The 22,777-nt window shown below is 37.6% G+C and overlaps 1 protein-coding gene across 3 annotated transcripts in view; it reads right to left on the bottom strand.

Annotated features, from left to right (window-relative positions):
• Positions 1 to 22,777, bottom strand: part of ACYP2 (acylphosphatase 2) — a 201,811-nt gene that overhangs the window by 164,310 nt on the left and 14,724 nt on the right. For all 3 annotated transcript variants that reach the window (XM_023190201.1, XM_023190202.1, XM_023190204.1), the window contains exons 2-3: positions 16,791 to 16,807; positions 13,311 to 13,420 (exon numbers count right to left, since the gene is read on the bottom strand). In XM_023190201.1, the coding sequence (XP_023045969.1) occupies positions 13,311 to 13,420; positions 16,791 to 16,807 (127 nt within the window). The remainder of the gene's footprint in view (positions 1 to 13,310; positions 13,421 to 16,790; positions 16,808 to 22,777) is intronic.

Genomic DNA, 22,777 nt, shown 5'->3' with positions numbered 1-22,777 from the left:
CGAACATGCCACTGCACAGCAGCCTGGGTAACAAAGCAAAACTCTTGTCTCAAAAAGAAAAAAAAACAGTTAACCCTAATGTAACCTATGGGCTTTAGTTGTTAATAAAGTATCAATATTGGATCATCAATTGTAACAAATATACTACATAATGCAATATGTTAAGAATGGGGGAAACTGAGGGACCTAGGGAAGTGGGTGTGAGGAAATACATGGAAACTCTCCGTAGTTTCCACTCAATTTTTCTGTAAACCTAAAGCTGCTCTAAAAGAGAGTGTATTGATTTTTTAAAGTAATTAGTTGCTACCTGAGAAAGCTGATTAAAGAAAAAAAAGAATAAAAGTAATTAGTACTGCATTATACATTTCTTTTATTAAATGATGATCTTACTAAAGATATATACATAAAATGTGAACTTTAAAGTAAAAGCTATACCCTTAAGTCATTTTAATATAGATCTGTTATGTTCTAAAGGAAAATGAATGATTTAGTATTTGAGGTCTAAAGACTGGTGTTAGAATTCCAACTCTACTGTAGATATTTTACATGTTCCTAGTTTCCCATTAATTTATATCAATTAGACTAAACTATTCTTTTTCCAAAATTACAGCTCCTCAATGAATTTTGTTCCCCTAAAACAATACCTTCTATATTTCAATAGAACGTCCAATGGAACCTTTCTTAATAACTCCACCTATTTGTGTAAGAAGGAACTTGATGAATAAAGTATAAAAATATTAGCAAAGTGCTTTGAGATTCTCAGATGAAAAAGCAAGGAAAAGCTAGCTACTCTGGTTGCACAGACATTCATGCCACTAATGGTCTGCTGGAGAAAAGTTATTTTTAAAAATACTAAATAACTTTGAATCAGACACCACCTAATTTTTCACAAAATCCATTGTTGCATTTCAATCTACTGTTGTAACAACTGGAAATTCAAAACAATGTCAATTCATAGTTAAGGCATAAAGCTGTTCAAATTTCATATTTCACACAAATGTCAAGAATTAATATCTATGGAAGAGGTAAACACAACTATTAGTGAATACCTCTATTCTAATTCTAACTCTTGAACTATGAATATATTTTAAGTACATGCACAATCATCAACTATAGAAACACAGAATCTAGCCAAGCACGGTGGCTCACACCTGTAATCCCAGCACTTTGGGAGGCGGAGATGGGCAGATCCCCTCAGGTCAGGAATTCAAGACCAGCCTGGCCAACATGGTGAAACCCCGTCTCTACTAAAAACACAAAACCTAGCTGCGCATGGTGGCCTGCACCTGTAATCCCAGCTACTCGGGAGGCTGAGGCAGGAGAGTAGAGGCTTCAGTGAGCCGAGATCATGGCATTGCAATCCAGCCTGGGCCACAGGGCAAAACTCTGTCTCAAAAAAAAAAAAAAAAAAAAAAAAAAACAGAATCTTGGCTGGACAGGACCTCAGAGGTCATCTAGTCTAACATACCATTCGATGAGTTAGATCTTCTACCACACCCTTGGCTTGTCTGACATCTGTTACACAGCGGGCAGCAAACTATTTTCTATAAAAGGCCAGGTAGTAAATATTTTAGGCTTTGAGGCCATCTAGTCTTTGTTGCAACAACTCCATACTGCCCATGTACCACAAAAGCAGTCGTAGCCAAAACATAAATAAATGGGTGTGGCTGTGCTCCAATAAAACTTCATTTACAAATCAGGCTGTGGGTTGCCAATCCCTGATCTAGACTACTCCTAGGTTTTGATAAAATTCCACCATTATATACATTTAATGACTTTACAGGAAAATTTGTTGTCAGGGTGAGCTGAAATAAGCAAATTCAGCAAATTCACCCATTGCTCCAATCAAGATTATTGCCTTCTGGAACAAAAGAGAACATTTACTCTTTCCCATGTATCAGCCTTTCAAATACTTGAAGGAAGCTATCATGATTCCAAGTATTCTTTTCTCCAGCTAAATATCCCCAATGCCTTCAAGCATTCCTTGTATTATGACATAGTTTTCCAGGCCATGTAACCATTTGATCATCCTCTTGTATACATATACCAGCCCTTTAGTAATCCTTTGAAGTGCAGAGGACTGATACATGACATATGGTTTAAAAAATATATAGCAATCAAGATGTAGTTTTAATTTTAGAATTTGGCTGTCTCCAAATACAAATGTGTTTTTTTTTTACAAAATTACCATTGAGTCTTTATGAAAAATATATTTTCTGAGGACTTATTCAAAGGCTTACGCTCAGTGTCATAACACTGTACATTAATTTAACATGATTACTAAGAAACAGAAAATATTCTTAATTTTGCAAAAAAAAAAGGTAGACATAATAAAACAGTAGATTCAAAACAGTCCCTATGCATCAAAAAATGTTGGCAGAACTTACCTCTGCAATTGGAATAATGTAGTACAATTTGCAAAAGAAAGCCATCAGTCATTCTTTCTGAGAAAATAAAACACCGAAGGGGAAGAAAACACACACATCCACAGTGTGTTTCTTGGATGCTGCTGGCTTGTTAGTAAAGACAGAGCAGGGCTGCTATAATCACAGCCAGGCCATCTCTAAATGATGGTCCCTGTTGTATTCCACATTTTCATGGTTTGGGAAGAAAAAAACCTGTGGTTTTTGTAAAGGCAATTTAATTCAGATTTCTCAACTTATTGTCATTGCATTAAAAAAAAAAGTTTTCTCTTTTCAAAAACAGCTATAAGAAAATAAGGTCCATGCTGGCTAATTTTTGTATTTTTGTACATATGGGGTTTCAGCATGTTGCCCAGGCTGGTCACGAATTCTTGAGCTCAAGCAATCCACCCACCTCACCCCCCAAAGTGTTGGGATTACAGGTGTGAGCCACCGTTCCCAGCCTGGCACTATTAGGTTGGTGCAAAAGTAATTGCGGTTTTTGCCATTACTTTTGCACCAACCTAATATATAGCTACAAATGTGCCACACTGAGTCTGACTTTGCAACTATTTTTGTAACATCTCTTATTGTGATTCAATTTCTTGATAATTCAGTACCTTAAACAATCTATTGCACTAGAGGAATAAATTCATTTTTTTAAAACCCAAACATGTTGCGGTTAAGCTTAATTTACATTCTCCGGTGTCTTCTTTCTGCTTGCTTGTCATTACACAACTTCTCCCTGGATAATCCCATCCATGTATGTGGCTTCAAATACTATCCACATACTGATGACAACAAAATTAATTTCTCTAGCCCAATTTCTCTGCAGGGATGACCCATTTATCTAGGAGCCTAGTGGCGTCTCCACCTCATCAGTCCAACTGCCACAAGACAACACACGTACAAAGTGGAGCGTATGGGTCATAACATAGTAGCAAATATTTATTGATTATTACTACATGCCAGGCACTACACTAAGTGCTTTATATGGATTTTCTCACTTAATTTTCACCATGCAGTTATACATGGCATGTTTATCTTCTTTTACCTGAAGCCCCATTAAAATGACAGCATCAAAATATGAAAGATGTAACAGACGTTGTTCACTGACTACCTAGTATACACCCATCCCCATCCCCTTCTTCCTGGCCAAGAGAATTTTTTTTTTCAGGGCATCAATAAACTAAGCCAATTTCTCAGTCTCCCTTGCAGCAAGGAGTAACCATATGACCCTGTTTGAGCCAATGGAACACAAGTAGATATCTGTTTGGGGTGGGTCAGGAAAAGTAACACAATCCTTTACTTATTCCTGCCTTAACTGTGGATTTTTTTTTTTTTTTTTTTTTTTGAGACGGAGTCTCGCTCTGTCGCCCACGCTGGAGTGCAGTGGCCGGGTCTCAGCTCACTGCAAGCTCCGCCTCCTGGGTTTACGCCATTCTCCTGCCTCAGCCTCCCGAGTAGCTGGGACTACAGGCACCCGCCACCTCGCCCGGCTAGTTTTTTGTATTTTTTAGTAGAGACGGGGTTTCACCGTGTTAGCCAGGATGGTCTCGATCTCCTGACCTCGTGATCCGCCCGTCTCGGCCTCCCAAAGTGCTGGGATTACAGGCTTGAGCCACCGCGCCCGGCAACTGTGGATATTATGTGCAGCTGCCCTTTTCCTTTTTTGACCATGAGGAAAAGGCCAAGACAATCACAGAGACATTGGTCCAGACATTATTGAGCTACCGAACTAAGGCCAGTAACCATCTACCTCCAAACTTCTTATTACTGAGAAAAACGAATCTGTTTTTTTATATCCATGTTTAAGTCCAGTCTTCTATTAACTTGTAGCTGAAAATATTCCTAGCTGGTACAAAACTATAACCTGAACAAGAAGTTTCAATAAATAATTAATAGGAAAGCAGAGGGTCTGGGTGTGGTAATTCACGCCTGTAATCCCAACACTTTGGGAAGCCGAGGCAGAAGGATCACTTGAGGCTAGGAGTTCAAGTTCAGCCTAGACAACATAGCAAGACCCTGTCTCTACAAAAAATTAAAAAATTAGCCGGGCATGGTGGTGCACACCTGCAGTCCTAGCTACTCGGGAGGCTGAGGTAAGAGGATCACTTGAGTCCAGGAGAGCAAGGCTGCAGTGAGCTATGATTATGCCACCGCACTCCAGCCTGGGCAACAAAGCAAGATTCTGCCTAAAAACAAAAATAAAGAAGGAAAGCAAGTGGACGAGGAATAACTATACAGTAAACCAAAGGATGTTACAAACTAAGTGCCTGCAAAAATAATGAGAAGCAAGTCAGCTCACCCCTGTGGATCTCACAGAAGACTTAGGATTTGGAGACAACACATACTGCAGAAGACAGGACACATAGATCTGACATTTGGAGATTCACTAACAAAAATGTCAGTTCCCCACCCAGTCACCACCATTCCTCAAGCCCACAAGTCTACATGTTGGAAAATTTCCTTAAGTTTTGCTTATTGTTGGTTGTTTCAATTTATAACTAAGTTACTGAAAATGTGATTGTAAGGAAAGCCAGCAATATAAAAGATAAGCAAAACAAGCAAACAGGAAAAAATGGGAAGAAGAAGAGAAGGAAAAGAAAAGTAATTTAGAGGAAATAGAAACAATGGAAAAAGCAGCCGGGCGTGGTGGCTCACACCTGTAATCTCAGCACTTTGGGACTGGCAGATCACCTGAGATCAGGAGTTCAAGACCAGCCTGGCTAACATGATGAAACCTCCATCTCTACTCAAAAATCAAAAATTAGCCGGGTGTGGTGGCGGATGCCCGTAATCCCAGCTACTCGGGAGGCTGACGCAGGAGAATTGCTTGAATCTGTTCATGCCATTGCACTCCAGCCTGGGCAACAGAGAGAGACTTTGTCTCAAAAAAAAAAAAAAAGAGAGAGAGAGACAATTCAAAAAGCAGAACAATACTTTGAAAAGAAAAATACACATAATATCCTCAGAGAGATTTGGGGAAAACAACAACAAGAATGAGATGCTATGAAAGAGAAACAATTAAGATATAGCAGCAGAAACAAATAAAAATAATAGAAAGGTAGGAAGACAAAGTTGAGCCAATTTCCCACATAATAACATATGGAAACTAGATGAGAAAAGTTTAAAATTAGGGGCCGGGCATGGTGGCTCACACCTCTAATCTCAGCATTTTGGGAGGCCATGGCAGGTGGATCACTTGAGGTCAGGAGTTCAAGACCAGACTAGCCAACATGGTAAAACCCAGTCTCTATGAAAAAATAAAATAAAATAAAATATAAAATAAAATAGAGGATCAGGTCCACATAGAAGTTCTAAAAGAAGAGGGCCCAAAAGAGATAGAAAAGGAAACAGTCAAAGAAAAAACATTCTCCTCCAAGTGCATTTAAAGCAAAATTAAAACATGCACAAAGGCAGATGGTTGTGAAAATGGAGAAGAGAGATAAGTGGAATATCTGACAAACTTCCTGAGGGAATAAACAGGTATAACTCCCAATACTTTGTATTAGAATGACATCAAACCTCTCAACAGCAACACTGTAAGTTATGGAACTATGCCTTCAAAATTCTTAGTGTGAGATTATTTTTGGCATGGAAAATTGTAAGTCAATCAGTCAAGCACAAGGGTAAACGAAGGCATGCAGAAATGCAATTTTTGTCTCTCATACACTTTTCCTTGGGAAGCGCTATAGAGAATTACATTTCTGCAAAATAAGAGAATAAATCAAGAAAGATTAAAACATAAGATTAAGGACACAGGAGTCTGCTCCACAAGAAAGCAGCAAAGAGAAACACCAGAGTGACAGCTGTGCAGCAAACCCAGACCCAGACTGGAAGACAGGCCTCCAGGAAAGAGCATGACGGACAGCTTGTGTGATGCACTTTAACATTTGCACATAGATCTGTGTGGGATTTAGAATACATATTGACGGGTATATAGAGTTTCTGTTTTCTGTATATAGTCAAACATTAGATTGAACAACATGAAATTGTTGTTTTATAAGTTAAAATTTTGTCAGGTATTAATAGTTTAATATCATTTGACCAAATTTACAGGTGAATAATATAGTGCTGGAAATTTGCTTTAAATACTCTAACAATGACAAAAAAAAGTTGGAGGAATATATGAAACAAGAATGTCTGAAAGTATACTGTTACTGAAAGTGGGTAATGGGCACATGAGCTTCACTGTCCTCTTTTCTCTATTCATGTATGTGTTTGAAAATCCCATCATAAAAAGACATAAAAAGAGAAAAATATGGCAACACTGAAATGTACATTTCAATAATCTTTCAGACACTGAACCAACCCTAGGACTGCTTGCCGCAGCCTGTTTGGAAAGTGAGAAAAATCAGTTCCTTCATTCAAACACTTTAATCAGGTATCCTGTTACTTGCAGCCTAAAGCATCCTAATTGAATCATAGATCCTAACTGATCAATCCAAAATATATCATGTCATTTATCACAAGGATTTAACAAAATTTTTAAGCAGAAATCTTCTAGGCCTCGTTCTCAGATAATAATCAAATAAAAATAGAAATAAATAATTAAAAATTACCTTAAAAGTTTTAACTGGGAATTTTACAAACACAAACTCAGAATCCCATTAGTTACAATATTAGTTCAAAGAAGAAATAAAAAGTGAAATTACAAACTATCCAGAAGGCAATGGAAGGAACATTTACTGCCAAAACCAATGGAAAAGAAAAAAAACTGTATTCGGGAGAAAATGCCTAATCACCTTCACTATTAACTTTAAAAAACTAAAAATAAAGGCAACTAGGACTCTGGTTGAGAACTTAGAGAAGCAACAAAGAAAGAAAGAAGAGGAAATTAATAAAGATGGAAGTTGAAACTAATGAAACGTAACCCCCCAAAAATATAAGCAGTAAATCTAAAAGCTGTTATTAAAAAATATACCAATAAAATAGATAACTTCTATCAGAGCCTGATTAAGGAAAAAGGAGGAGAAAATGAAGTTATACAAAATCAGGAATTTTCAAAGGGGATGTAAGCACAGATGCAAAAGAGTTTTTTTTGTTTTGTTTTGTTTTGTTTTGTTTTTAAGACAAAGTCTTGCTCTGGAGCCCAGGCTGGAGTACAGTGGCACAATCTTGGCTCACTGCAAACTCCAGCTCCTGGGTTCAAGCAATTCTTCTGCCTCAGCGTCCCCAGTAGCTGGGATTACAGGTGTGCCCCACCACACCTGGATAATTTTTGTATTTTTAGTAGAGATGCAGTTTCAACATGTTGGCCAGGCTGGTCTCAAACTCCTGACCTCATAATCCGCCCACCTTGGCCTCCCAGAGTGCTGGGGTTACAGGTGTGACCCACTGCACCTGGACGATATTTTTAAAATTATAAAATTTATCACAACAAATTTGAAAACCTAGAAAAATTGGATAATTTCCCAGCAAAATAAAAAGGAATCCAAGAACATCTAAAAAACTCAACTATATCAGTTACTTGCTGGGTGCAGTGGCTCACACCTGTAATCCTAGCACTTTGGGAGGCTGAGGCAGGAGGATCGTTTGAGCTCAGAAGTTCAACACTAGCCTGGGCAACATAATGAGACCTCACCTCCACAAAAAAATGTTTAAAAATTAGCTGGACATGGTGGTGCATCCCTGCATTCCTAGCTATTTGGGTGGCTGAGATGGAAGCATCACTTAAACCCAGCAGGTCAAGGCTGCAGTGAGCTGTGATTGTGCCATTGCACTCCAGCTTGGGTGACAGGGCAAAATGTTTTCTCAAAAAACAAACATACCAGTTACCACAGAGTAGACTGAAAAATTGGTTAAAGGTCAACATTGAGAAGGAAGCAGGACCAGGTGATTTCCTAATTTGTTTCCGCTAACCTAAGAACGGTAATTCTGATATTTTAATGTTATTCCAGAATGAAGAGAAGGATGGAAAACTTCCTAATATGTTTTATGAAGACAGTAAAACTTGAAAATCAAAACATGATAGAATACCCAAAAAATACCTGGCTGGATGCGGTGGCTCATGCCTGTAATCCCAGCATTTTGGGAGGCCGAGGTCAGGAGTTTGAGACCAGCCTGGCCAATATGGTGAAACCCTGTCTCTACTAAAAATACAAAATCAGCTTGGAGTGGTGGCATGCACGTGTAGTCCCAGCTACTCGGGAGGCTGAGGCAGAAGAATTGCTTGAACCCAGGAGGCAGAGGTTGAAGTAAGCCGAGATCATGCCATTGCACTGCAGCCTGGGCGACAAAGCGAGACTCCATCAAAAAAAAAAAAAAAAAAAAAAAAAAAACACCTTACATGACTTATATATATACAAAAGTTCTAAATAAAATATTGGCAAGCAGTACTTGGCAATTCAGCAATAATTCAAAAGAATAACACACTGTAACCAATCAAAGCTTAATTCAAGGAATACAAGAGTGAAATGTATTGTGATAAAGTATATTTACCTAAAACCAACAGCAAAAATCTTTCTACCAGATGAAACAATAAAACTATTTCAAATAAAATCAGAAACCAAACAGGCATGCCTGCTATTGCTATTATTCTTTAACATTGTCATGGCAGGTCTGACAAATAAAGGCATTGAAAAAAAGATACACCATTTTTACTAATTGCATAACAATATTTTTAAAAACCCAGTAGACTATAGCTTTTTAAAAACTGATAGAATTAATAAGAATATTTGATAAGATAATACTATGATATATAATTAATATACAAAAGTCATTAGATATTCCATATTTAAGCATGAGCAACTAGAAACATAAATGGGAAAGAAATCCATACACAATAGTTCAAAGTCATTAAGATACTTAGAAATAAACTCAGCAAGAAAAGTATAAAAATCTATGTAAAGAAAATCGTAAAATCCTATTGAAGGATAAATTTTAAAATCTAAGCAAATGGAACAACATCTGTGTGTTCTTAAATGGGAAGATTTAATATCATAAAAATATCACTTCTCTTTTTTTTTTTTTTTTATTATTTGAGACAGGCTACTCCCGTTGCCCAGGCTGGAGTGTGATGGCGCAATCTCAGCTCACTGCAACCTCTGCCTCCCAGACTCAAGCGACTCTCCTGCCTCAGCCTCCCAAGTAGCTGGGACGATAGGTGTGTGCCACCAACCCCGGCTAATTTTTGTATTTTTTGTAGAGACAGGATTTCACTATGTTGGCCAGGCTGGTCTTGAACTCCTGGTCTCAAGTGATCTGCCCGCCTCAGCCTCCCAAAGTGCTGAGAATACAGGCACGAGCCACTGCACCTGGCCAAAATGTCACTTCTCTTAATTTCACAAGAATGCTCAATTAAAAAGCAAATACAATAATGGAATCCTAAAACATAAGATGGACATTAGGCAACAATTGAAATCTAAATAAAGTAGGGATTTTAGTTAATACTAATGTACCCATATTGGTCCATTAATTGTTAACATATGTATCATATTAATGTAAAATGTTAATAGTAGGAAAACTATGTGGGGAGTATATGGAAACTGTCTGCACTATCTTCACAGTTTTTCTGTAAATATAAAACTGTTCTGAAAAATAAAGTTTATTTTTGTAATCCCAGCACTTTGGGAGGCCGAGGCAGGAAGGTCATTTGAAGCCAAGAGTCCTAAAGTAGCCTGAGCAACACAGTGAGACACTATCTGTACAAAAAAAAATATTTATATATATATATAAATTAGCCAGCATGTGCACGCAGGAGGTTGAGATGGGAAGATCACTTGAGCCCAGGAGGTCAAGGCTGCAGTGAGTCTAGATCAGACCACTGCACTCCAGCGTGGGAGACAGAACAAGACCCTTGTCTCAAAAAAAATAAATAAATACAGAAAGTTTACCTCAAAAGCATACATGTGAGACAATCACGTAAGTTTTCTTTAATAAACAGAATAGAATTCCAGTTAAATAAGTAAAAGTAGCTTAAAGTTTAGAGAGAAAACAAATGCCCAAGAAAGCAAGTAAAAGAATCAAAAAGAACAGTGAGAGGAAATATACTGTAGAGATAGTATAATTAAATCAATACGGTATACTGATGTAGGAACAGAGAAATAGATCAGGGAACAGAGTAGAGAATTCAGAAATAAAACCCAGTTTATATGAGATTTTAACATACAACAAAAATGTATTTCAATGCAATGGGGGAAAGAGTGATTATTTAGTAAGTGGTGCTGGGACAACTGGCTGTTCATCTGGTGGAAAATAGTTGGTCCAATATCTCATCTTATAAATAAAAAACAAATTCCAGATGGAGTAAATGCTTACACGTAATAAATAGAGCATCAAGTTAGAAGAAAACCTGGGAGACAACACTTACAATCTGTTTCTTAACCAGAGAGAAAAAAATAGCCATATTTGATTTAATATAAGTGAAAAATAATTTATGTTGCAAAGCTATCATAGATGAAACTATAGGCAAATTATAGACTTGGGAAAATACCTGCAAAACGATAACAGATAATGGGTTAGTAACCATGACCAATATACAAAGAGCTTTTAAAAATGGGCAAGAGACAAGCAACTCGATAGAAAAATGGGTAAAGGATGTGAAAAGGGAGTTCATGAGAACAAATCCGCAGACATAAGCATAAAGAGGCTCCAGCGAACTAGTCATTAGAGAAATGCAAATTACAGCAAAAAATAATCACCACAACCAATCAGATAAAAGAAAAATTAGAGAGCACAGTAACAATTGCTGACAGGATGAGGAGGAAAATAATGTACATTGTTTACAGCTGTTTTGTAAAGCAGTCTGACAAATATGTTTACATTAAAAACATACAGACACTTCAACCAACAAATCACACTCCTGGGAATCTATACAATAAAAATAAAATCGCCAATAAAATGTTTATTGCAGCATTGCTCTTACTGCAAAAAACAAGTAAGAAAAAAATAAATTTCCAGCAATAAGGTAATAATAAATCTATATATGTGGAATATTAAGCAGCCAATAAAAAGAATGAATTAGAGATTACCGTTTGACTTGAAAGGATTTTCCTGGATGTGTCTTTGAGTGATAAAGTAAGATGCAGAGCAGAGAATACACCATGATCCCATTTTTAAAAAGCAAATATTGAACAAAACCCATAAATGTGTGCGTGTGCACACGTGTGTGTGTGAGAGAGAGAATGTGAACATGGAGACAAGCAGAAGAATACACACTAGCTTGCTGACACAGGTTACTTAAGAAGGGTGGTGGAGAATGCAGGGGTTGAAAAGAAAACATGAGCACAATGTATGAAACGATTTCATTTATGTTAAGCAAATTAATCAATGACCCTCTATAATGTGGATTAGGAATATAACATGATTGGTATGAGCTTCTATCTTCCACATAGTCCTCAGTTTTTAAAAACTATGTTATTATTTTTTTCTAGGCTCCCTCCTGTCATGGGACATAGTCCCTACTTTAAAACTTCCTTACAATCATTTGGCATTTTCTCTTCCATTGAACTATCGGTTCTGTACAACAGAAGGCCCAAAATTTCTTGTACATTTTGTGACGATTCTACTTAAAAATACTGTTTTTCATTAACAGTCACCCCACAGTTTATCAAACTGAATTTTTGGACCCCACTTTTCAATTTGAGGTGTAGTTTTACACACAAACACAAGTATGTACCTAAAAATTAGAAAAATAAGGAGTTGATTAATTATATATTTACTGTTTACTGGAATGTCCAGAAAATGAAAATACAAACTATGGAAAAATATGCATAAGGTATTCCATTTCAGTAAAAATCAGCAAAACCTTAATTATAAATGCATACTTAACTATTTTTAAGTGAAAGAGAAAGCTGTGGAAAGTATTCCTTGTCACAGGTTAATAAAGAGGAGGGAAATAGAAAAGTACACATTACAAGTTTTACCTTTATACATCTCATCGTTACGTTACTTCACTTACTACAATAAGCAAAAAACTATTGCTTTGGAAATCTAAAAATATTAAGTAATGAAAACAAAGATAAATTGCAAACAATAAAATAAACTGAGTGTTACTTAGTACCTACCTCATAAGATCTGTTGTGAAGATTGAGATAATTCATGTCAGGTGCTTAGCATATTGCCTAACCTGTAAATGCTCAATAAATATTAGCTATTTTTAATTTTTAAAAAAAAAAGACTACAGAGAGCAGTGGAAATTATGAAGCTGAAAACACAAGGCTTTTGAAAATGACATCGTGTACACAAGGCATTTTTCCCCATATTCCTGAATCCGGCCTCTTTTGGACTTCCAGGATTCATAGTTTGGTAACCATCCAGCTCATTAAACACATTCTCATTGGCAGGAAAAATAAAATTACAATTAGATAAACAAGACACTTACCAATAAAAAGGAGATGGCAATCTTTTTGCCTGAAACGCTACCCTAAGAACTTCACGAACCATCCCAAGGCACTATGCATCTGTCACAACACTTCAATTGAGAACTACTTGGGCCCTGGACATCTCCACAACACTGGAGGAGTTGCAACAGGACATACAGATTGGAGAGTGAAGCCACAACTGTTCTCCAGGCCAGTCCAAGTTGGAAGTCCATTCCTAAACACAGAAATGCTACTCCCAACTCTGAGAATTTCTTCACAAGCCTGCCTACAAACATATTACTTTGATTATAAGTCTACAAACAAAATCTAGTCCATCAATACTATTCTTACTGCTCAATGAAACATTAAAATAGCCTCAGTTCAGGCATGGTGGCTCACACCTGTAGCCCCAGCTACTTGGGAGGCTGAGTCGGGGGGATTTGAGCCTGGAAGGCAGAGGTTGTACTGGGCAGAGGTTGTAGTGAGCCGAGATCGTGCCACTGCACTCCAGCCTGGGCGACAGAGCAAGACCATGTCTTAAAAAACTAAAAAAGAGCAACCTCACAAAGTTCATGTACATGTTATTAATTTTACTACTCACATGGAATTGACTTTGTCTTCTGGCCCCTGCACTTGGCCTGTCACGGTGCCTTTGCTGGTATTCTTCACCCAGCCAACCACTCCTATTTTCCTAGCTTCATCTTCAGTATACTGGTTTCAGGAAAAAACAACAAGAAGAAAGTGCAGCATCAAAAGTCTGAATTCATAACAGACTTGATTCTAATATCCAAAAAATGCTAACCTAATAATCATTTTTTGTAGTCTATGCCAACAATTGTATAGATGATCTACAGTAACACCTCTATTTATAAAAGAACCTTCACATAAATGGTATCTTTTGTTCAATTCCACTTTCAGTAAAAAACAATTCCACTTTGATAAAAACATTATGAAAAAATATGCTTAGAGTGAGAATTATTTCAGTAACAGTTTCTATGATGTGTTTTTGGATACACAAAATTTAGCTGCATTGCCCTTAAGACTGTTAACACTAAATCACATCGTTAACTTGGGTTCCAAATGATAATCGAACCAAGATTCTCAATCACTGAGAAAAAAATATACAATTATGATCGGCATAGAGTATTGATAAGCAGAAATAGAGACTAAAACACTTTGAAATTTCCAGTAAAAATGAGGGAAAATCATTTTAATAAGAAAATTATAAACAACCCCATTAAAAAAGTAGGCAAGGACACGAACAGACACTTCTCAAAAGTAGACATATGTGTGGCCAAGAAGCATATGAAAAAAAGCTCAGTATCACTGATCATTAGAGAAATGCAAATCAAAACCACAGTGAGATACCATCTCACACCAGTCAGAATGGCGATTATTAAAAAGCCAAAAAATAACAGATGCTGGCCAGGTTGCAGAGAAAAGGGAATGCTTACAAACTGTTGGTGGGAGTGCAAGTTTGTCCAAACACTGTGGAAAGCAGTGTGGCAATTCCTCAAATAGCTAAAAACAGAACTACCATTCGATCCAGCAATCCCATGATTGGGTATATACCCAAAAGAATATAAATTGTTTCATCATAAAGACACACGCACACATATGTTCACTGCAGCACTATTCACAATGGCCAAGACATGGAATCAACCTAAATGCCCATCAATGGTAGACTTGATAAAGAAAATGTGGTACATATACACCATGGAATACCATGCAGCCATAAAAAAGAACGAGATTGTGTCCTTTGCAGGAACATAAATGGAGCAGGAGGCCATTATCCTTAGCAAACTAACACAGGAATAGAAAACAAAATACTGCATGTTCTCACATATAGGTGGGAGCTAAATTATGAGAACACGTGGACACAAAGAGGGGAACAACAGACACTGGGGCCTACCTGAATATGGAAAGTGGGAGGAGGGAGAGGAGCAGAAAAAAAAAAGTATTGGGTACTAGGCTTAGTACCTGGGTCATGAAATACTCTGTATAATAAACCCCCATGACACAAGTTTACCTACATAACAAACCTATACATGTACCCCTGAACCTAAAATAATTTTTTTAAAAAAAGAAAGAAAGTTAAACTAGCAAGAACACTAGCATAAACATGCTGGTTTACGGAGTTATTATAAGACTAAAAGATTCTGATGTTTTCTGTTGGCTGTGGACTTGGCAGAGAAATGTTATAATTGTCTATGGGTAGATTTCTCTTTCCTATTATTATTAATAGTCTTTTAAAATTTCCTTTTTCTAGATCCAAATTCAGTTATACTACGTAAGTAGCAACATTTTGGTTTTGAATTATTTTAACTACATCATACTAAAATTCCTATTGATCCAGTCTACTAGAACTATTTTTTTTCTTTTGAGATGGAATTTCACTCTTGTCGTCCAGGCTGGAGTGCAGTGGTGCCATTTTGGCTCACTGAAACCTTTGCCTCCCAAGTTCAAGTGATTCTCCTGCCTCAGCCTCCCAAGTAGCTGGGATTACAGGCATGTGCCAGCACACTCAGCTAATTTTTATATTTTTAGTAGAGACAGGGTTTCACCATGTTGGCCAGGCTGGTCTTGAACTCTTGACCTCAGGTGATCCACCTGCCTCGGCCTCCCAAAGTGCTAGGATTACAGGCATGAGCCACTGCACCCGGCCTTAGAACTTTTCAAAAACATACTCTTCTCCTGTATAGAGGCCAGGGTGATCAAGATCTCTACACTCCACATCCCCAGCTGTATGAAACAACATAAATCAAAATGCTAACAGCTAAGACTGATGTAAGAGGTGGCCCTGAAAATAAGTCACTTTCTTACTAGATAATAATGAAAAGGGAGACAATCTGAATTTTGGGGGATGGGGCTGCCTCATAATAGAGACTTTACCGACGGGAAAATATTGGAACCTTCAGGGGTTGGGAACCAGGGACCTAATCTAGTGACCCAGCTAAGATAGTAGGTGAAAATGCATGCCGCAATTAACTTGTAGGAAAGGATTACTTTAAAAAAGTTAAAATTTTAAAAGCAACATGGAGCCAGGCATGGTGGCCCATGCCTGTAATCCCAGCTCTTTGGGAGGCCAGAGCGGGTGAATCACTTGAGGTCAAGAGTTCAAGACCAGCCTAGGCAACATGGTGAAACCCTGTCTCTACAAAAAAACCCTGTCTCTACAAAAATGTCTACAGAGACATGGTGAAACCCTGTCTCTACAAAAAAATCTTTGGGAGGCCAGAGCGGGTGAATCACTTGAGGTCAAGAGTTCAAGACCAGCCTAGGCAACATGGTGAAACCCTGTCTCTACAAAAATAAAAAAAAAAAAAAAAAAAAATTAGCTGAGCTGGGCATGGTGGCTCATGCCTGTAATTCCAGCACTCTGGGAGGCTGAGGTGGCTGGATCACTTAAGGCCAGGAGTTCAAGACTGGCCTGGCCAACATGATGAAATGCCATCTCTACTAAAAATAAAAAAGTAGCTGGATGTGGTAGCAGGTGCCTATAATCCCAGCTACTTGGGAGGCTGAGGCAGGAAAATCACTTGAGCCTGGGAGGCGGAAGCTGCAGTGAGCTGAAATCGTACCACTATACTCCAGACTGGGCAACAGAGCAAGACTCTGTCTCTGAACTAAATAAATAAATAAAAGATAAATACATTTTAAAACGCAACATGGAGCTCAATCTGCTAACTCCTGGGAACCACTTCATTATGCAACATCGGCGTGTTTTGTTTTGCAGTGCGACATATGTACCTTGGCCTACAGGATTTCTTCCATCCAGAACATGTAGAAAATCCCATACTTTGTATTCAATACACCTAATCAAAGCGTTTCATTAAAATCACCCAAAGAGAGGTACTTTTGAATATGGAAAATGTTAAGTAAATACTAAGAAGGGTACAATGTTTTTAGCATTAATAAAAATCTCAATCAGTAATTTCAAAGAAATATACATATTTCTTCATTTGCTGTCAAGGACAGGGAGTAAATAGTAGACTAGAGCCAAGTAGAAAACTGCCCTATCTCTGTAATTGGGAATAACAGTGGAAAAAATGGCAAAATAATAAAGACTGTATTGACTTACCATTCTGAAGCAAACACCTGTATAAAAGAAAGATAAAAAGAATTGTCAGCTTGTCCACCTTTAAAAAGTTATGTATTTCCTGACTTAACTTTTATCTAGGTGGTCCCCATTTATCCTTGGTTTCACCTTCTGCAGTTTCACTTAACCCTCAATCAACTGCGGTCCTATATTACATTTAACATTCCAGAGATAAACAATTCATAAGTTTTAAATTGAATGCCTTTCTAAGTAGCATAGTGAAATCTCATGCTGTCCCACCCATGAATTATCCCTTTGTCCAGCAGAGCCACACTGTAGACACTCCCCGCCCGTTGGTTACTAGGTAGCCCTCTTGGTTATCAGATCGACTGACTTGGTGGTACTGCAGTGCTCATGTTCAAATAACCCTTATTTTACTTAATGATGACCCCCAAAACACAAGAGTAGTGATGCTGGCAAATGTGCCAAAGAGAAACCATCATGTGCTTCCTTTAAGTGAAAAGGTGAAAGTTCTCGACTTGATAAGGAAAGAAAAACATTGTATGCTGACACTGCTAAGATCTAAAGTAAAGCAATCTTCTGTCCGTGAAACTGAGAAGAAGGAAAAAGAAATTTGTGCTAGTTTTGCTGTTACACCTCAAACTGTAAAAGTTATGGCCACAGTGTATGATAAATGCTTAGAATATCTAGGGTTCTACACGATCCGCAGTTTCAGGCATCCACTGGGGTTCTTGGACTGCATCCCGATCCGAGAACAAGGGTGAACCCCTGTATTTATTATGTGGTAAGTAAATGAAATAAGTAAAATGTTTAATATCTGAATGTATTTAGAAAGTGTTTTTGAAAATTAGTTTCTTTTAAAACGAAATGAGAAAAGGAAGACTTTTTGGAGAAAAACAGTAATATTCTGAATCCAAATAAATAAAATGCTGAAGCACATACTCACTCTATTTTTAAATGCTAAATAAAACAAAATACTTATTACAGGTACTGTTGAGTATACTTGGCATAAAATTTAGCTGTCCTCAACTTTTAAGATATCTTCTTAAAATGTAAGGACTAAATACAAATTTAAATGTCATAAAACATTTGTGTATTTTATTGCTAGTTACAGAACCAATGAAACATATAAGGAAATGATACACTTGACCATAACTTGGCTTCTGAAGCCTCAGTTCTTTTATTTATTTATTTACTTATTTATTTATTTACTTACTTATTTATTTTACAGACAAGGTCTTGCTCTGTGCCCAGTCTGGAACACAGTGGGGCAATCATAGCTCACTGCCCCCTCAAACTCCTGGGCTCAAGGGACCCTCCTGCATTGCCTCCTGAGTAGCTGGGACTCCAGGCATGAGCCACTGTCCCTGGCTCTGAAGCCTCAGTACTAATGGAAACTTACTGAAATGGGAATGATTCTTAGAATCTCTATAGTGTAGATTACATTATGTTCATACTTTGAACCATGTAGGTTGAGAAGTATTGTTGGTCTTGGTTATGTTTTCCCTATGTAGACCATAATAAACTGTTCTATACTGGCCAACTATGATGGTATCTTATACTTTGCTTACCCAGCCTGCAAAACTATGAGAGTCTCATCTCAGACAGAGGTCAAGAATACTATGGGACTTCATACCTTGGGTTGTTTGGAACCAAACATTGATACATAGAGAACTGGGCCCTAGAGTGGGGGTGACACAAGAGGCAAGCTGGTTCCAAATTATCAGGGATATGTATTTATGATATGGGACCCTTTGAGGGAAAGGGAAGGCCTTCTTACATCTCTCCTGGGAATTGCAGCAATGACCCTAAATAACAGATCTCAAGTCATTCCTTCAAATTGCAAGTTGGAAAACTCTTGATCCAAAAGGATGAATTAGAACAGGCTTCTTCAGGATAGATATGCCCCACATCTCAGCTCCTGCTTGAGAGTTGGCTAAAATAGGTCTATGTAAAGAAACATCAGGAATGTATCAGGTGCAGAAATTCAGAGCTTGTTAGTACCTATTGCAACTTAGTTTTTATTTCTACCTAGAACACATGGTAAATTTGGAAATTTACTTTTCAGTACTCAAGAAGCCAAATGACAGAGAGGAAAAAAAAAAAACACTTAAGTTCAGAGGAGAGGGCATAGCAATGAAAAAACACTGGGAATGGATAAAAGACTGTGGTAGATCCACACAATGGAATACCATGTAGCTGCAGCAATAAAAAGGAATGAACCATGGATACAAGCAACAACATGTATGAATCACAAATGCATTATGCTAAGTAAGAGAGGCCAGACTCACACATACTGTGTAATTTCACTTTCTGGAAAAGGCAAAACTATAAGGACAGAAAACTGATTGTCAGTTGCCAAGGGCCAGGAGTAGAGGGGAGAGTGCCACAATGGGGGGTGAAGAAATTCAGGGTGATGGGACTGTTCTATATCTCAATTGTGGTGAGGATTACATGACTGTATGCACTTGTTAAAAATTCACTGGGCCAGGCGTGGTGGCTCACACCTGTAATCCCAGCACTTTGGGATTAGCTAGTAATCCCAAAGATTACTAGACATTAGCTAGTAGATATAAAAGGAATTAGCAGAAAATTCCACAGCCAAGGCAGGTGGATCACCTGAGGTCAGGAATTCAAGACCAGCCTGACCAATATGGTGAAATCCCATCTCTACAAAAATACAAAAATTAGCTGGACATCATGGCAGGTGTCTGTAATCCTAGCTACTTGGGAGGCTGAGACAGGAGAATCACTTGAACCCAGGAGGCAGAGGTTTCAGTGAGCCAAGATCATGCTATTGCACTCCAGCCTGGGCAACAGAGCGAGACTCCGTCTCAAAAAAAAAAAAAAAAAAAAAAAAGCTCATTCAATTGTACACTATAAAAGGTGAATGTTGCTGAATTTATATTCTATCTCAATTGAAAAATAATTATAAAAGAACACATTGGGAAGTCACAGGGGATGGATCAATCTCCAAAGAGTCCAAGAGGTGTTGATTCTACATAAAGCAGTTGAGTCTGGTTAAGAGGACACAGAAGAAAGGATTCGATATTTTATGCAGTCTTGTAAGCAGATTGATAATTTCCTGATGGTAGTATGCTGTGGTACCCAACAAATATGAAGGAAAAAAAGCAGCAAAGCAATAAAGACAGGAGAGTATCACAAATGGAATTTTTATAAGGCTGTAAAATATTTCAAAAGATAGATGTTCAATGTGGAGATAACATGAGTGGGAAGTATTGATCTGAAAGAGAATCAGAAAGGCAATCTGTTATATAGATGGAGAGAAAGACATTAGCTAGTAGATATAAAAGGAATTAGCAGAAAATTCCAGAAACTTCAGGTCAACCAGACCATGTAGAAGAGAGACAGAAAACAGGAGAGAAGACAGGCTGCACTATGCAGGCAAAAGTGTGCAGTCTTTTTATCATAAGAGTCAGGGGATCCCAGAACACAGTAAGACACTGACCAAGTAAGTAGACTGAAAGTTTTGGTCTACGCCGTATTGTGTATATCCCCTCTGAGTTCCTCAACCACTAACCAGACCAAATATGAGCGTCATGAAAAGAGAAAGCACATGCAATGGCAGTAAGCAGAAATTAGAAACATGTGGTCCATCTCTTTCCTGTTTTAAGAGTGGTCCATGAAACAGCAGCACCTGAGTTTTGTTTAGAAAATAAAATTCTTGGGCCCCTGCTCCAAGGAACAGAAATGCTTCAGGTGGAGCCCAGTAATCTGTTTTCACATGCTTTCCAAGCAATTCTGATGCCCACTAATGTTTAGAGCCAATGGCTGGCTCCCCCTTAAAGAAAAGTCTGGGAGAGATTTGAAAAGGGTTTATATTTCAGGTCAAGAATTGCATCAAAAGGAGAAAATTAAAATCTCGTAGGGTACCAAAGATCTGATGTGCACTCCATCACACTGTTCAAGTTGCTGTTGATAATAACGCATCCATTTGCATGTCATTGTTGCCTCACCTTTTCACAATTCAGAAGCATTACATGAAAGAAACCATGGATGATAAAAAGGCAACTCTCCCCTCCTGCACCCTAAAGGGACCTGACATTGGCACAGCCTAGGCAGCCTGTCACGTAGATTTCCCTCTCCATCTGTACCACTTACTACTAGAAATACTGGAGCTGCCCAAAGAGGGAAACTGACAACATGCCCCTCAGTGAAGAGCAACGTCCTTTCAACATTTCCGAATCTCGAGCAGCCCTTCCACCATCTATTCATTGATGATGTCAAAGACCATTCGCTTATGGTGATGGGGTTTGAGAAAATTTTTAAAGTGGAATCAAACATAGATATTCCACTATGTGTTGCAGTGTTAAGGAAATTACCTACTCCAGTCTATTGATATAATATTTTATTCACACTAACATAATCTAAGAATCGGGTATCTCAGGTAATCTAACAGGCACACAGGTAAACATTGATTATTCACTTAAAAAGCACTTTTCAATTGTCTAATTTTGAGTGCAAAAAATGAGATGAGTAAGACACAGTCACTGCATCTAAGAGTTTACAATCTAGTGGGAAAGATGGACAAGTAAACTGGCAATTAAATGTTGCAATTAAAATAACGGACAGTTTGGAGCTGTAAAATCCATAAATCTCGATACAAATTAGAGTTCATAAGACAGCCACATGACAGACAATCACTCTTCGGTGATTTTAAGGCTGGCATGTTGCAAAACAAATCTTAGAGCTGAGACTTCAATGATGAGCAAAAATTAGTATGATGAGAGTAGAACATTACAGATAGAGGAGCATGCTCAAAGGCCTGAGGTTTCAGATCAGGGCATATCTGGATACCACGCATAGTTAAAGATTCAAACCCATGCACTGTACTCAATTTCCAAATTATTTCTAGGCCCCTGTCATTACTGAAGATTTACTGAAAAATAGTTTAATTCCATCCCAACTGTATCTAGAAGAATGGGTAATAATGTTTATATACTTAAAGTTACCATCATCTTTCAACTCATCTACTATAAGAACCTCCTTAACTAGCCTCCCTGCTTCCAGTTCTGCCCCACTACAGTGTATTCTCCATAAAGCAGCCAACATGGTTTTCTTTTAAGTAAAATCAAATCATTTCCTTCCCCAGCTTAAAAGCCCGTAGGGGCTCCCATTACACTGGAAATGAAATGTATTCTGGTTGTCACAGCCTCCTAATTCCTCTACCTCATATCCTAGTTCTCCCCTCTTTACTCACCCCATTCCAGCCAGATATGCCTCCCTTGGCGCCTTAAACATGCCAAGCCCCCTGGCCTTTGTACTGACTATTCCTTCTGCCCGAATCCTCTGTCCCCTGATATTCTCATTCCTGGCTCCTTCCCATTATTCATCTCTCCATACAAATGTCACTTCCTTAAAGAAATATTCCCCAATCAATTTATCTAAACCAGCAATGCACCCCATGTTTCCTGCACATGCATTGTTTACTTTTTGATTTCCTATCTTTACAGTAGATTGTCAGTTCCGTAAGAACGGGAATTTTTCTGTCTTGTTTACTACTGTGTTCCCAACAACTAGACCAGAGCTTGGCACATGGTTGTTGAATAAATGAATTTTTAAAAACCAGCTGATAAATATTTATGTGAAATATTTAACTATCCTATAATAATTTATCATATAAATTTATTTATCATATAAATTATTATGTGTTTATTATATATAACACATGTATAATATATATCATTAATAATATTAACATATTGATTATATATTATATTTATTGTTAACATATATTGTGAATATACATATAATCATATTTATTAGGCTTTAAGTTTACTTTCAAAGTGGTGATGCTAAATTTACAGCATTCAAAGTTCTGGAAAGAATCTCAATAATTCTATGTTGATTCTAGCAGAACTTTCTACAGTGATAATATACAGTGACTGAATATATAATATACATATATATGTAGACATATATGCTTATATGCTCACATATATCCCTATAATACATATCTATTATATATAATAGATAGTATATATACC

The sequence above is a fragment of the Piliocolobus tephrosceles genome, chromosome 15 (assembly GCF_002776525.5).
Source record: "Piliocolobus tephrosceles isolate RC106 chromosome 15, ASM277652v3, whole genome shotgun sequence".
In the NCBI taxonomy this organism is placed as follows: Eukaryota; Metazoa; Chordata; class Mammalia; order Primates; family Cercopithecidae; genus Piliocolobus; species Piliocolobus tephrosceles.
The sequence above is the reverse complement of the archived record's forward strand: the minus strand, read 5'-3'. Positions and strand labels throughout refer to the sequence as shown.